Source organism: Bombina bombina, chromosome 3 (genome assembly GCF_027579735.1).
Source record: "Bombina bombina isolate aBomBom1 chromosome 3, aBomBom1.pri, whole genome shotgun sequence".
NCBI classification, from domain to species: Eukaryota; Metazoa; Chordata; class Amphibia; order Anura; family Bombinatoridae; genus Bombina; species Bombina bombina.
This window is the reverse complement of record NC_069501.1, coordinates 650241901-650258863: the sequence shown is the minus strand read 5'-3', so window position 1 is coordinate 650258863 and position 16963 is coordinate 650241901. Positions and strand designations below refer to the sequence as shown.

At 37.4% G+C, this 16963-nt stretch overlaps 1 protein-coding gene across 1 annotated transcript in view; it reads right to left on the bottom strand.

Annotated features, from left to right (window-relative positions):
- LOC128652467 (multidrug and toxin extrusion protein 1-like) overlaps positions 1-16963 on the bottom strand; it is a 150653-nt gene that overhangs the window by 47717 nt on the left and 85973 nt on the right. Inside the window, exons 9-12 of the mRNA XM_053705405.1 lie at positions 15466-15579; positions 14670-14737; positions 1573-1681; positions 1373-1448 (exon numbers count right to left, since the gene is read on the bottom strand). Coding sequence (XP_053561380.1) covers positions 1373-1448; positions 1573-1681; positions 14670-14737; positions 15466-15579 — 367 coding nt within the window. The remainder of the gene's footprint in view (positions 1-1372; positions 1449-1572; positions 1682-14669; positions 14738-15465; positions 15580-16963) is intronic.

Genomic DNA, 16963 nt, shown 5'->3' with positions numbered 1-16963 from the left:
ATAAACAAATATATAATGTTGCCTCTAGCTTAAAGAGATATGGAACCCAAAAATGTATTTTGAAGTTCAGACAGAACATACAGGGCTAGATTACAAGCGGAGCTCTAAATTATTGTGCACCCGCAAATGAAAAATGTGCCCGTTTGCGGGCGTGCAATAATTAACCAGCCATTACAAGTAGCTGGTTATTGCTACCCGAGCTCACGATAGCATTTAGCACTCAGAAAATTAACCAGAGATTAGATATCTAGTTAATTTTCTAAAAGTGTCCCACATGCCCTCAAAATAGAAGGCATTATAGTTTTTTATTTAAAAAAAAAAGTAAAATTTTTTTAAAATACAAAATGGGGCTTTAAAGTTGGTGGCGTGGGGTGTTAGAAAAAAAAAAAATGGCACAGAAAAGTACCTTTACATTGCGGTCTATGGGAAATGTGTGTTCCCATAGACTGCATTGTAAATACATATGCATATGGAATATGGATATATATATGTATTTATTTATGTGTTAATATGTGTATATACATATTAACACATAAATATCTATATGTATATTTAAAAATGCTGCCCATCGCTGCACTACTTACCCCCTTCACTGCGTGCAGTTCTGATGCAGTCTCTATGCCTATGCCTATGAAAGTGCCTATGCCTATGAAAATGCACTCTTCTGAGCACAATGCTTCCAAGCAATGCGAACTCGAGCTTGTGTACACATTGAGAATTACTTGTAATACCAGCGCACATTATCGTGCGCTGGTATAACAAAGTGGAGCACTATTATCGCTTGCACACAAGCGATATTTAGCGCTCCACTTGTAATCTAGCCCACAATTTTCAAAAAGATTCCAATTTACTTCTATTATCAAATTTGCTTAATTTCCAGATTGTTTGTTGTTGAAGAGATACCTAGTGTGTCTAGAGCACTTTATGACAGTTTAGTGCTCTTGCATATGGATAGCATTCTTGTAAAACTGCTGCCATATAGTGATGCAGACATATGCACGATCATGAGCTTGTATCCCTGCTTTTCAACAAAAGATACCAAGAGAACAAAAACTTTGATAGTAGTAAAGTAAAAAAAAAAATTTAAAATTGTATCTGAATCATGAAAGGAACATTTTGAGTTGAATTTCCTTTTTTAATAACATAAAAAACATATTGCAATGGACTGGGAACAGACACCACAGTAGCATAGAGGGTATTTAAATGTTTTATTCTCTGGGAGAAAAAGCAGCTTAGAATTCTTTTCATTAGCAGTTTAATTATATGTTTATATTATTTGATGTTTATATTGTATAAAAAACAATTTTTTTAAGAAAGGAACATATTAATTGATCTTATATTCTAATTTTGTATCAATACATGACACACATACCTATCATTTGTAAATATGTATGAAAAAACATCCTTGAAGGCAGCCAATAGGATTGTGTCCACAGTAAAGAAAACAACTGCAAGTTAAAACAAATCCATAAATCTAAAATAAATGTTTTGTTAAATAGATGTTTGCACAAATATAAAATATAATTAAAAGAAATGACACTTACTTTAGATACAGAGGCAGAAAGTTTATACCTGTAATAATGAAAGCAACTTTCATTGCACTCTTTGCCTGCTCAATATCCCCAGCACCCAATGCGTTGCCCACTCGAACACTCACAGCCATGCTTATACCAAAGGGAATCTATAAAAGGTGAAATACAGCAAATGTTTATATATATTTAGCATGATTCACGGTTCTTTGCATCCTACATTCACCCTTTTATACTGATGTAAGTCAACGAATTAGTGAAAGATAGAGAAACATACGCCTAGATTTAGAGTTTTGTCTGTAAAGACCCGCGGTGCTAACGAGCCTTTTTTTTCCAGTGCACCCTTAAGACAATGCTGGTATTACGAGTTGTCTGAATGGCTGCGTTAGCCTCAGAAAAGAGAGCGTTGAGCATAATTTAGCTCCACTTCAACCCTCACCAGGGTTTACAGTAGCGGTAAGCTGGAAAAACGTGCTCGTGCACGATTTCCCCCTAGGAAACAATGGGGCTGAGCTGGCTGCAAAAAAAACCAACACCTGGAAAAAAGCAGCGTTCAGCTCCTAACGCAGCCCCATTGTTTCCTATGGGGAAACACTTTCTAAGTCTAGACCTAACACCATAACATGAACCCCGAGTCTAAACACCCTTAACCTTACACTTATTAACCCCTAATCTGCCACCCCCGCTATCGCTGACACCTGCATTATATTATTAACCCCTAATCTGCCGCTCCGGACACCGCCGCCACCTATATTATAGCTATGAACCCCTAATCTGCTATCCCTAAAATCGCCGACACCTATATTATATTTATTACCCCCTAATCTGCCCCCACCCAATGTCGCCACCACCTGCCTACACTTATTAACCCCTAATCTGCCGACCGGACCTCGCTGCCACTATAATAAATGTATTAACCCCTAAACCGCCGCACTCCCGCCTCGCAAACACTATAATAAATTTTATTAACCCCTAAATAAACCCCTAAATTAAATATAATTTAAATTAAACAAACTAAATTTACTATAATTAAATAAATTAATCCTATTTAAAACTAAATACTTACCTATAAAATAAACCCTACCATAGCTACAATATAACCAATAGTTACATTGTAGCTATTTTAGGATTTATATTTATTTTACAGGCAACTTTGTATTTATTTTAACTAGGTACAATAGCTATTAAATATTTACTAACTATTTAATAGCTACCTAGTTAAAATAATTACAAAATTACCTGTAAAATAAATCTTAACCTAAGTTATAAATACACCTAACACTACACTATCATTAAACTAATTAAATAAATTACCTACAATTATGTAAACTAAAATACAATTAAATGAACTATAATAAAAAACAAACACTAAATTACAGAAAATAAAAAAATTACAATAAGTTTAAACTAATTACACCTAATCTAAGCCCCCTAATAAAATAAAAAAAGCCCCCCAAAATAATAAAATGCCCTACCCTATCCTAAATTACAAAGTAATCAACTCTTTTGCCAGCCCTTAAAAGGGCTTTTTGCAGGGCATTGCCCCAAAGTAATCAGCTCTTTTAACTGTAAATAAGAATACAATACCCCCCCAACATTACAACCCACCACCCACATACCCCTACTCTAAAACCCACCCGATCCCCCCTTAAAAAAACCTAACACTACCCCATTGAAGATCACCCTACCTTGAGCCGTGTTCACCCAGCCGGGCACAGATGGCTATCCGGAGATGCAGAAGTCTTCATCCGATCAGGGCAGAAAAGGTCCTCCAAGCGGCAGATGTCTTCATCCAAGCGGCATCTTCAATCTTCAATCAACCAGAGCGGAGCCATCTTGAATCCAGCCGACGCGGAGCCATCCTCTTCTTCTGATGTCCTAACAGCGAATGAAGGTTCCTTTAAATGACGTCATCCAAGATGGCATCCCTCGAATTCTGATTGGCTGATAGGATATCAGCCAATTGGAATTAAGGTAGGAAAAATCTGATTGGCTGATGCAATCAGCCAATCAGATTGAAGTTCAATCCGATTGGCTGATCCAATCAGCCAATCGGATTGACCTCGCATTCTATTGGCTGTTCCGATCAGCAGTTAGATTGGAGTTTTGGGAAAAGATCCCCAAAGTTGATGGGGCTATCTCTACTCTTGCTAAACGTACTACTATTCCTACAGAAGATAGTACTTCTTTTAAAGATCCTTTAGATAGGAAACTTGAATCTTATCTATGGAAAACTTATTTATATTCAGGTCTTCTTCTTAGACCTGCAATATCTTTGGCTGATGTTGCAGCTGCTTCAACTTTTTGGTTGGATACTTAAGCACAAGTAGTATCGGATCATGATTTGTCTAGCATTGTTACCTTGATTCAACATGCTAATAATTTCATTTGTGATGCCATTTTTTCATATCATCAAAATTGATGTTAAATCTATGTATTTAGCTATTTTAGCTAGAAGAGCTTTGTGGCTTAAATCTTGGAATGCTGATATGTCCAGATTGCTATCTCTTTCTTTCCAAGGTAATAAATGATTTGGTTCACAGTTGGATTCAATAATTTCAACTGTCACTAGGGGGAAGGGAGTTGTTTTGCCTCAGGATAAAAGATCTAAGGGTAAATCTAAAGCTTCTAACCGTTTTCGTTCCTAAATAAGGAACAGACACCTAATTCTTCCCCCAAGGAATATGTTTCCAATTGGAAGATTTTTTCAAATTTGAATAAATCCAAGCCTTTTAAGAGATCAAAGCCAGCCCCCAAGTCTGCATGAAGGTGTGGCCCTTATTCCAGCTCAGCTGGTAGGGGGCAGATTAAGATTTTTCAAAGATGTTTGGTTCAATTCGGTCCAAAATCATTGGATTCAGAATATTATCTCTCAGGGGTACAGAATAGGATTCAGAGTAAGACCGCCTGTGAGAAGATTTTTTCTCTCACGCATTCCAGCAAACCCAGTAAAGGCTCAGGCTTTCCTGAAGGGTGTTTCAGACCTGGAGTTATCTGGGGTAATCATGCCAGTTCCGTTTTCAGGAACAGGGTCTGGGGTTTTATTCAAATCTATACATTGTCCCAAAGAAAGAAAATTAATTCAGATCAGTTTTGGATCTAAAAATTTTGATTCGATATGTAAGAGTACCAACTTTCAAAATGGTGACTATAAGGTCTATTCTGCCTTTTGTTCAGCAAGGGCAGTATATGTCCACAATAGACTTACAGGATGCATATCTTCATATTCCGATTCATCCAGATCGCTATCCTGAAATTCTCTTTTCTAGATAAGCATTACCAATTTGTTGCTCTTCCTTTTGGCCTAGCAACAGCTCTAAGAATCTTTTCAAAGGTTCTCGGTGTCCTACTCTCTATAATCAGAGAGCGGGGTGTTGCGGTGTTTCCTTATTTTGACGATATCTTGGTACTTGCTCAGTCTTTACGTTCTGCAGAATCTCACATGAATCAACTACTGTTGTTTCTTCAAGACATGGTTGGAGGATCAATTTACCAAAAAAGATCTTTGATTCCTCAGACAAAGGTAACTTTTTTGGGTTTCCAGATAGATTCAGTGTCCATGACTTTGTCTCTAACAGACAAGAGATGTTTGAAATTGGTTGCAGCCTGTCGGAACCTTTATTCTCAGTCATTCCCTTCAGTAGCTATGTGCATGGAAGTTTTAGGTCTCATGACTGCAGCATCGGACGCGATCCCCTTTGCTCGTTTTCATATGAGACCTCTCCAGCTTTGTATGCTGAACCATTGGTGTAGGGATTATACAATGATATCACAATTAATATGCTTAAATCCCAATATTTGACTTTCTCTGACTTGGTGGTTAGATCACCATTGTATAATTCTAGGGGCCTCTTTTGTTCGTCCCACCTGGACTGTGATCACAACAGATGCGAGTCTTTCAGGTTGGGGAGCTGTTTGGGGATCTCTGACAGAACAAGGGTTTTGAAAATTTCAAGAGGTGAGATTTCCAATAAATATTTTGGAACTCCGGTGGATTCTCATGGCTCTTCAGTTTTGGCCTCTGTTGAAGAGAGAACCATTCATTTGCTTTCAGACAGACAATATCACAACTGTTACATATGTCAATCATCAGGGTGGGACTCACAGTCCCCAGGCTATGAAAGAAGTATCCCGGATAATTGTTTGGGCGGAATCCAGCTCCTGTCTAATTTCTGCAGTTCATATCCCAGGTATAGACAATTGGGAAGCGGATTACCTCAGTCGTCAGACTTTACATCCGGGAGAATGGTCTCTCCACCCAGATGTGTTTTATCAAAATGTTCTAATGTGGGGGCTTCCAGAAATAGATCTGATGGCATCTCATCTAAACAAAAAACTTCCCAGGTACCTGTCCAGATCCAGGGATCCTCAGGCGGAAGCAGTAGATGCGTTAACACTTCCTTGGTGTTATCAACCTGCTTATATTTTCACGCCTCTAGTTCTTCTTCCAAGAGTGATCTCCAAAATCATCATGGAGCAATCATTTGTGCTGCTGGTGGCTCTAGCATGGCCTCACAGGTTTTGCTATGCGGATCTTGTTCGGATGTCCAGTTGCCATCCTTGGCCACTTCCATTTAGGCCGGACCGTCTATCTCAAAGTCCGTTTTTCCATCAGGATCTCAAATCATTAAATTTGAAGGTATTGAAATGGAACACTTAGTGCTTAGTCATAGAGGTTTCTCTGACTCAGTGATTAATATTATGTTGCAGGCTCGTAAATCTGTTTCTAGAAAGATTTATTATTGAGTTTGGCAGACTTACATTTCATGGTGTTCTTCTCATAAATTCTCTAGGCATTTATGTAAGAACTTACCTGATAAATTAATTTCTTTCATATTGGCAAGAGTCCATGAGGCCCACCCTTTTTTATGGTGGTTATGATTTTTTTGTATAAAGCACAATTATTTCCAAATTCCTTTGTTGATGCTTTATTACTCCTTTCTTTATCACCCCACTTCTTGGCTATTCGTTAAACTGAATTGTGGGTGTGGTGAGGGGTGTATTTATAGGCATTTTGAGGTTTGGGAAACTTTGCCCCTCCTGGTAGGATTGTATATCCCATACGTCAGTAGCTCATGGACTCTTGCCAATATGAAAGAAATTAATTTATCAGGTAAGTTCTTACATAAATTTAGTTTTTACCCCAAAAAACATGGTGTTTCGCTAAGGGTCATATACTGCATTTTCATATGGGAAGGTGATGTTTACATTACAAGTGCACAATGAAAATTGTAATTTTAAAAATCATACAAAACTAATAATTGAACGATTCACACAAAAAAATTTGAGAAAAAAATTGTTTTGTTAAGGTGAATCAAAAATCAAAATTGTTCATTAAATTAATTAAATTTAATAAAAAATGTAAAATTTGTATGTAAATTACACAAGAATAAATCATATTAAATATGCACATCATAAATCATAATTTTAGTACACAAAAAATTTCTATGTGTTTATTGGATGTGTAAAAAACACATAGAAATTCATACTTATAAATACATTTTTATCGTTAAATGGGCTGAACATGGACATTCCATGGGTGTGTATGAAATTTTCTCACAAATCCAAGCGTAATTATCTAAACATTTCCGCCCAACATATTTCTCGCAAATTGAAAGGTGGCAAGCTTTTCTCAAAATACTTAAAACACTAATTACTCTGAAAGGAAACCCTATGCATATGACATTAACAGCAATTTTAAAGGTACCGTGCACTGAAAACAGCGTAATTAGATTTGCATTATCCTCTGTACAGCCTTAGTCGGAGTGATACTTATCTGAGCTTGAACTTGACTACCCTCCTGGGCTTAGTCCGAGCAATATCCTCCTGAGTCTGAATTTGACTACTCTTATAGATTATCTTGTGTAATACCTTACACTGAGTGAAATTGACCTGAGCCTGAACTTGACTAGTCTCCTGAACTTAGCCCGAGTGATATCCCCCTGAGCCTGAACTTGACTAGTCTCCTGAACTTAGCCCGAGTGATATCCCCCTGAGCCTGAACTTGACTAGTCTCCTGAACTTAGCCCGAGTGATATCCCCCTGAGCCTGAACTTGACTAGTCTCCTGAACTTAGCCCGAGTGATATCCCCCTGAGCCTGAACTTGACTAGTCTCCTGAACTTAGCCCGAGTGATATCCCCCTGAGCCTGAACTTGACTAGTCTCCTGAACTTAGCCCGAGTGATATCCCCCTGAGCCTTAACTTGACTAGTCTCCTGAACTTAGCCCGAGTGATATCCCCCTGAGCCTTAAATTGACTAGTCTCCTGAACTTAACCCGAGTGATATCCCCCTGAGCCTTAACTTGACTAGTCTCCTGAACTTAGCCTGAGTGATATCCCCCTGAGCCTGAACTTGACTAGTCTCCTGAACTTAGCCCGAGTGATATCCCCCTGAGCCTTAACTTGACTAGTCTCCTGAACTTAGCCCGAGTGATATCCCCCTGAGCCTTAACTTGACTAGTCTCCTGAACTTAACCCGAGTGATATCCCCCTGAGCCTGAACTTGACTAGTCTCCTGAACTTAGCCCGAGTGATATCCCCCTGAGCCTGAACTTGACTGCTCTTCTAGATTATCCTTGGGTTTAATCCAGAGTGCTGGGCCCAAATGTCTATTTTTCACTACTTAGCCATTGAGTTCCTTGTGAATGAACAAATGCTACAAACTGACAATTAAAAAATGTAATATGGTGATGTGAAATACTCAACAGATGAGTGTACGTATATCTCAGCGCCAACTATACCTTGTGTGCCCGGATGATGGTGGTACCTAGCTGCCACCTAGATATAATCAAGTGAGAATAGTGTATCCAGGCGCCAACAAATGGAGGCTAAGGTTAAAGTTTATCAATATCTATTCAAGACAATTCTTCTCTTGTATACAGTTAGTAGTTAAAAACTTGTTAAGACAATTTAAAACAATAATATGGTGATTAAAATCTATCAGAGACGCATGGATCCACGCTAAAAGAATTAAATTAAAAACAATAATCTATAATCTTAAACTTTAAGCAGGGTATGGATATACAATATTCAACAATATGTGTTTTAAACAATTTGGTGTGATGATGTGTGTGAGCATCTGCTCTACGCTGTGGTTGTGATACAAAGTCAAATAGTGAACATTGTGTCTTAAAAGACAATAACAAAAAATCAATCCTGTGAAAAAGACACTCAGCAAACAGTCCTGTGAGCAAAAAATAATAGTAGTAAATAGACAGTCCTGTGAACAAAAAAAATAATAATATTCCTGTGAAAAAATAAAAATATTCCTGTGAAAAAATAAAAATATTCCTGTGAAAAAATAAAAATATTCCTGTGAAAAAATAAAAATGGAAGTCAATTCAGTTGAAAACAAAAACTCGCTCCTGTGCGAGAGAAATCACTTCTGTGTGGCAAATATCCAGAAAAAACGTGATGTGTGTATCAAGTTAAAAAGTTGAAAAAACGTTGCAAGAAATAAAATGATAAAAAACAGTGCTCTGTGGAGACTGAGCTCCAAGCTGAAGGTAAAACAATTTGCTAGAAGTAACAAACAAATATGCCAATCGATAAAAACCTGTGGGGAAAAAAATAGATACAATGTGTAGATAATTTTTCAATCGTACCCTCCTAGTGGAATATAGCTTACCAGGTCTACGCGTTTCGGCCTTGTCTAGGCCTTTATCAAGAGTCTTGATAAAGGCCTAGACAAGGCCGAAACGCGTAGACCTGGTAAGCTATATTCCACTAGGAGGGTACGATTGAAAAATTATCTACACATTGTATCTATTTTTTTTCCCCACAGGTTTTTATCGATTGGCATATTTGTTTGTTACTTCTAGCAAATTGTTTTACCTTCAGCTTGGAGCTCAGTCTCCACAGAGCACTGTTTTTTATCATTTTATTTCTTGCAACGTTTTTTCAACTTTTTAACTTGATACACACATCATGTTTTTTCTGGATATTTGCCACACAGAAGTGATTTCTCTCGCACAGGAGCGAGTTTTTGTTTTCAACTGAATTGACTTCCATTTTTATTTTTTCACAGGAATATTTTTATTTTTTCACAGGAATATTATTATTTTTTTTGTTCACAGGACTGTCTATTTACTACTATTATTTTTTGCTCACAGGACTGTTTGCTGAGTGTCTTTTTCACAGGATTGATTTTTTGTTATTGTCTTTTAAGACACAATGTTCACTATTTGACTTTGTATCACAACCACAGCGTAGAGCAGATGCTCACACACATCATCACACCAAATTGTTTAAAACACATATTGTTGAATATTGTATATCCATACCCTGCTTAAAGTTTAAGATTATAGATTATTGTTTTTAATTTAATTCTTTTAGCGTGGATCCATGCGTCTCTGATAGATTTTAATCACCATATTATTGTTTTAAATTGTCTTAACAAGTTTTTAACTACTAACTGTATACAAGAGAAGAATTGTCTTGATTAAATATTGATAAACTTTAACCTTAGCCTCCATTTGTTGGCGCCTGGATACACTATTCTCACGTGAAATACTCAACAGTAGTATTTGCCATTTCTCAAAACTTAAAGGGACATGAAACTTAAAACATTTCTTTCCTCATTTAGATAGCGCATGACATTTTAAACAATTTTCTAATTTACTTCTATTATCAAATTGTCTTTGGTCTCCTGGTACCTTTTGTTGAAAAACAGGGACGTATTCTCAGGAGCATGCACCTGCCTGTAGCACTATATGGCTGCAGTTTTGCAAGAACGTTTTCTATTTGCAAGAGCACTAAATGGCAGCACTATTTCATGCCATATAGTGCTCCAGACACTTACCATACCTAGATATGTCTTTAACAAAGAATACCATGTAAAATAAGCAAATTTGATAATAGAAGCAAACAGGAAACTTTTAAAAAAATGTATACTCTGTCTGAATCACAAAATAATTTTTTTGGATTTCATATGCCTTTAACAGCAGCGGAATCATTGTATTTATCATTACACTAATGGGACGCTCGTGTAACATCACCCTTCTACTCTTGCACAAGAGCAGGGCTTGTCAATCACCCTCATCAGGGCCTCTATCCGATATGCAGCGTCGTCCGCGAAAGCCGGCGACGCCGAATTTTGTGCGAGTTTGGTATCCTATATACGGCGTAACCTAGAAGTTACACTCGTATATTTCTGCCTTCGGCCGTAGTTTTTTGGCCCATAGGCAGGTATACCAAACCTGCGCAGTTTGGTATCCAATATACAGCGTAAGGACTTACGTGGCAAAAATGGAGAAATCTTACTCCATTTTCACCTTGCCACAAAATGCAGCCGTAGTAAGCCTTACCCTGTCTATTGGAGCCCCGTAACTCCCTAAACTACCTGCCAAATTAAACCTAACACCTAACGCATGCGCAATGTCTATCTACCTGTCAACCGCGATCTGCTAAATAAAACCTAACACCTAACAAATGCGCAATGTCTATCTACCTGTCAACCGCGATCCCCCACCGCAATCCCTAATAAAGTATTTAACCCCTAAACCGCCGCTCCCGGACCCCGCCGCCACCTACATTAAAAGTATAACCCCCTAATGTGAGCCCCTTACACTGCCGCCATCTACATTACCTACCCCCTAATGTGAGCCCCTTACACCGCCGCCATCTACATTACCTACCCCCTAATGTGAGCCCCTTACACCGCCACCATCTATATTACCTACCCCCTAATGTGAGCTCCTACCCCGCCGCCAGCTATATTAAAATTATTAACCCCTAATTTAATCCCCCTACCCCGCCGCCAGCTATATTAATTACATTAACCCCTAATATAATCCTCCTATACTGCCGCCAGCTATATTAATTACATTAACCCCTAACTTAATCCCCCTATACCGCCGCCAGCTATATTAAATTAATTAACCCCTAATCTAATCCCCCTATACCGCCGCCAGCTATATTAAATACATTAACCCCAATCTAATCCCCCTATACCGCCGCCAGCTATATTAACTATATTAACCCTAATTATATTAGGGTTAATATAGTTAATATAGTTATTATATTATACATATTAACTATATTAACCCTAATTATATTAGGGTTAATATAGTTAATATCGTTATTATATTATATATATATTAAGTATAATAACCCTATCTAACTCTAACATCCCTAACTAAATTCTTATTAAAATAAATCTAATTATTATTAATATTATTAATTAAAATATTCATATTTAAATCTAAATACTTATCTATAAAGTAAACCCTAAGATAGCTACAATATAATTAATAATTACATTGTAGCTATTTTAGGGTTTATATTTATTTTACAGGTAACTTGGTATTTATTTTAACTAGGTACAATAGCTATTAAATAGTTAATAACTATTTAATAGCTACCTAGTTAAAATAATTACCAATTTACCTGTAAAATAAATCCTAACCTAAGTTACAAATACACCTACACTATCAATAAATTAAATAAACTACAAATATCTAAACTAAAATACAATAAAATAAACTAAACTAAATTACAAAAACAAACACTAAATTACAAAAAATAAAAAAAGATTACAAGATTTTTTAAGCTAATTACACCTATTCTAAGCCCCCTAATAAAATAATAAAGCCCCCCAAAATAAAAAAAATTCCCTACCCTATTCTAAATTAAAAAAGTTAACAGCTCTATTACCTTACCAGCCCTTAAAAGGGCCTTTTGCGGGGCATGCCCCAAAGAAATCAGCTCTTTTGCCTGTAAAAAAAAAACACAATACCACCCCCCAACATTACAACCCACCACCCACATACCCCTACTCTAACCTAAACCCCGCTTAAATAAACCTAACACTACCCCTGAACCAATCAGCCAATCAGATTGAACTTGAATCTGATTGGCTGATTCAATCAGCCAATTAGATTTTTCTACCTTAATTCCGATTGGCTGATAGAATCCTATCAGCCAATCGGAATTCGACGGATGCCATCTTGGATGATGTAATTTAAAGGAACCTCATTCGTCGGGAAGCCGTCGTGCCGGATGGATGTTCCGCGTCGGAGGAGCGAAGAAAGAAGATTGAAGATGCCGCTTGGAAGAAAACTTCGCCCCAATGGAGGACCTGTTCTCTGCCGCTTGATTGAAGACATCGCCGGATGGAAGACTTCTTCTTTGCCGCTTGGATGAAGACATCACCGGATGGAAGACTTCTTCTCTGCCGCTTGATTGAAGACATCGCCCGGATCGGATGAAGAGTTCTGCCCAGCTGGGTGAAGACAAGGTAGGGAGATCTTCAGGGGGGTAGTGTTAGGTTTATTTAAGGGGGGTTTGGGTTAGAGTAGGGGTATGTGGGTGGTGGGTTGTAATGTTGGGGGGTGGTATTGTGTGTTTTTTTACAGGCAAAAGAGCTGATTTCTTTGGGGCATGCCCCGCAAAAGGTCCTTTTAAGGGCTGGCAAGGTAATAGAGCTGTTAACTTTTTTAATTTAGAATAGGGTAGGGATTTTTTTTTATTTTGGGGGGCTTTATTATTTTATTAGGGGGCTTAGAATAGGTGTAATTAGCATAAAAATCTTGTAATCTTTTTTTATTTTTTGTAATTTAGTTTAGTTTATTTTATTGTATTTTAGTTTAGATATTTGTAGTTTATTTAATTTATTGATAGTGTAGGTGTATTTGTAACTTAGGTTAGGATTTATTTTACAGGTAAATTGGTAATTATTTTAACTAGGTAGCTATTAAATAGTTATTAACTATTTAATAGCTATTGTACCTAGTTAAAATAAATACCAAGTTACCTGTAAAATAAATATAAACCCTAAAATAGCTACAATTTAATTATTAATTATATTGTAGCTATCTTAGGATTTATTTTATAGGTAAGTATTTAGATTTAAATAGGAATATTTTAATTAATAATATTAATATTAATTAGATTTATTTTAATAAGAATTTAGTTAGGGATGTTAGAGTTAGATAGGGTTATTATACTTAATATATATATAATATAATAACGATATTAACTATATTAACCCTAATATAATTAGGGTTAATATAGTTAATATGTATATATAATATAATAACTATATTAACTATATTAACCCTAATATAATTAGGGTTAATATAGTTAATATAGCTGGCGGCGGTGTAGGGGGATTAGTTTAGGGGTTAATGTATTTAATATAGCTGGCGGCGGTATAGGGGGATTAAATTAGGGGTTAATGTAATTAATATAGCTGGCGGCGGGGTAGGGGGATTAAATTAGGGGTTAATGTAATTAATATAGCTGGCGGCGGTGTAGGGGGATTAAATTAGGGGGTAGGTAATGTAGATGGCGGCGGTGTAAGGGGCTCACATTAGGGGGTAGGTAATGTAGATGGCGGCGGTGTAATTGGCTCACATTAGGGGGTAGGTAATGTAGATGGCTGTGGTGTAAGGGGCTCACATTAGGGGGTAGGTAATATAGATGGCGGCGGTGTAAGGGGCTCACAATAGGGGGTAGGTAATATAGATGGCGGCGGTGTAAGGGGCTCACATTAGGGGGTATGTAATGTAACTGGCGACGGTGTAGGGGGATCACATTAGGGGGTTATACTTTTAATGTAAGTGGCGGCGGGGTCTGGGAGCGGCGGTTTAGGGGTTAATACATTTTTTATTGTTAGGATAGTGAGGGGGGATAGCGGATAGAGGGTTAGATGTGTCGGGCTATGTTTGGGTGGTGTGTTAGACAGTACGGGAGATTTTATAATTTAGTCAGGTTTTGTAGGCGCCAGCAGTTTCTAAAGTGCCGTAAGTCACTGGCGACTCCAGAAATTTGTACTTACGCAGATTTCTGGACATCGCTGGTTTATCCGACTTACGGCACTTTAGCCTCTGACGGCGCCGTATATGGGATAGCTCGAGTTGCGAGCTGAAACTACGGGCGGCAGGGGTTCCCTCGCTTGCGCCGCAAACTACGATCTATATTGGATCGCGCCCCTGATCAGTTCAGGGAGATTTTAATCCACCACCAATAAGGTGACAGAGATAGTTTAGGAAGCATAAGATATTAGATACAAGTCTTTAAAATGGTATGACTGAGTTATAAAAAAAATCCATGTTTTGCTTGGTGTTTAATAGCAGACATAGTTTGTAGATAATTAGTCATAATGTTTAATTGGATATTACACATTTGAAGCACTTACCATATATGCAACTGTCACCACCTGGTAAATCACAGATTGGGCACCAAGTTCTACAACACTAATTAGACCTGCAGCAAAATGAGACAATAATCTTGTTTGTGAATGCATTAAGGTCAATATTAACGGTAGGCTGTAAATATATCAGGGGCTTGGGTATATTTTATGCTTCCCAAAAACAAACACCTTGCCCGAGGCCTTGCCTATGCCCACCCATAGCCCACTTTAAGCCTTGCCCAACCACATAGAACAAATGTGCATTTGATATTTAAAAGGACCACTAAATATAGAAGAATTGAATAATGCACAATAAAATGACAATACAATACCACTTACTTTAAATTTGAAATGAACAGTAGAATATTTTATGGTAAATTTAAAAGTTTATCCAATTTTCCCTCTCCCTGTATCATATGACAGCACTTTTGCACATGCTCAGAATGAGCAGGAGCCTTAAAAAATGTGCAAATAAAAAGAATGTGCATGCTTTGATAATGGAAGTTTATTGGAATTTTTTTACATTGCATGCTTTATCTGAATCATGAAACTTACATTTTGACTTTAATGTCCCTTTATATTGCATGTGTGTTTAAACTCTTTGTGGTAGTAATGCACATGTAGAGTATTGCTTTAACCACTTTCAAGCCAGTAACACACACACAAATCTGATTTAATAGTAATAGTTAAGTTTAAAAAAAATCAAAAAATGTTTGTGACTTGTTTTTTATAATAATAAAAAATGTTGATTATTGGGATTAAATTGCTAGATATAATCACACAAAAGTTATTTGTACCACACCTGTAAGGAAACTGCCAATCTCATAGGCCCACCATTCAATGCACACCATTAACATGCTTGGTATGGCCAGATTTATAAATGAGCTCCAGTCTTGCAGACATTCAATGGACCAACCTTAAAATGTATGAAGAAAAATACCTACATTAGCATATCTGAATATATATATATAATTATAAAATAATTAGAAATGTGTATATTTAAGGGAAATGAAACCCAAAATAAAAAAAAATCCAATTTACTTATATTATCAAATTTGCTTTGTTCCCATGATATTCTTTGTTGAAGAGATACCTAGGTAGGCATCTGGAGCACTATATGGCAGGAAATAGTGCTGCCATCTAGTGCTCTTGTAAATATATAACATTCTTGAAAAGCTGCTGCCATATAGTATTCCAGAAATGGTCCGGCTACTAATCTTTACAACCAAAGATACCAAGAGAACAAAGAAAAATGATAATACAAGTAAATTAGATAGTTGTTAAAAATTGCATACTTTTTAAATCATGAAAGAAAAAAAAAATGGTTTTCATGTCCCTTTAAATTCAAAGATTGAAATATCTTTTATAACAGCAATGCAACTTTCAATGCTTTGCTCAGCTTTGCTTAATAGTAATCAATACAATTTTTGTGCAAATAATTTAAATGATATATGACAAAGTGCAGAGCAATTTAGCAAGTGCACGAGGGGAGAACAAAGAGGTTAGAGAAACAGAGAGATGTAAGATGAACTGTCTAGACTCAAGATATATGAGAGAGGTGCATTCTGATCTGTGGAAAGAGTAGTGTGGTATGTAACGATCTACTGGGGGTGTCGAAGGAAAGGAAGTCCCTAATGGGGGGCATGCGATTTAAGGATATTTGAAAATTACTGACCAATTTCTCTTCAACTTCTATTTTACTCTATAGGGCCAATTTATCAAAGCGTCAATCTCGGTGCATTTGCTGGAGTCAATACGCTCGCCAGACATCGCTGCCGCGAATCCACATACAACGCCCTTATTTATTAAAAAGTCTGTCAAAACAACACGCGCCAAGTACGGATCGATGAGCATCGGACTCTTGATAAATAAGAGTCATCGATGTTGTGGATATTGCCAATTTTTTAAGTACCGCGGTTCCAAGCCTTGCTCCCTCTCTCTCCCCCCTCTCTTTTGCGCTCTCTCTTTCTCTCTCCCCCCTCTCTTTTGAGCTCTCTCTCTCCCTCCTCTTTTGTGCTCTCTCTCCCCCCTCTTTTGCTCTCTCTCTCCCCTCTCTTTTGCTCTCTCTCCCCCTCTCTCTCCCCCTCTCTTTTGGGCTCTCTCCCCCTCTCTTTTGCGCTCTCTCCCCCCTCTTTTGCGCTCTCTCTCTCCCCCCTCTCTTTTGAGCTCTCTCTCTCCCCCTCTCATTTGAGCTCTCTCTCTCCCTCTCTTTTGCGCTCTCTCTCTCACCCCTCTTTTGCTCTCTCTCCCCCTCTCTCTCCCCCTCTCTTTTGCACTCTCTCCCCCTCTCTTTTGCGCTC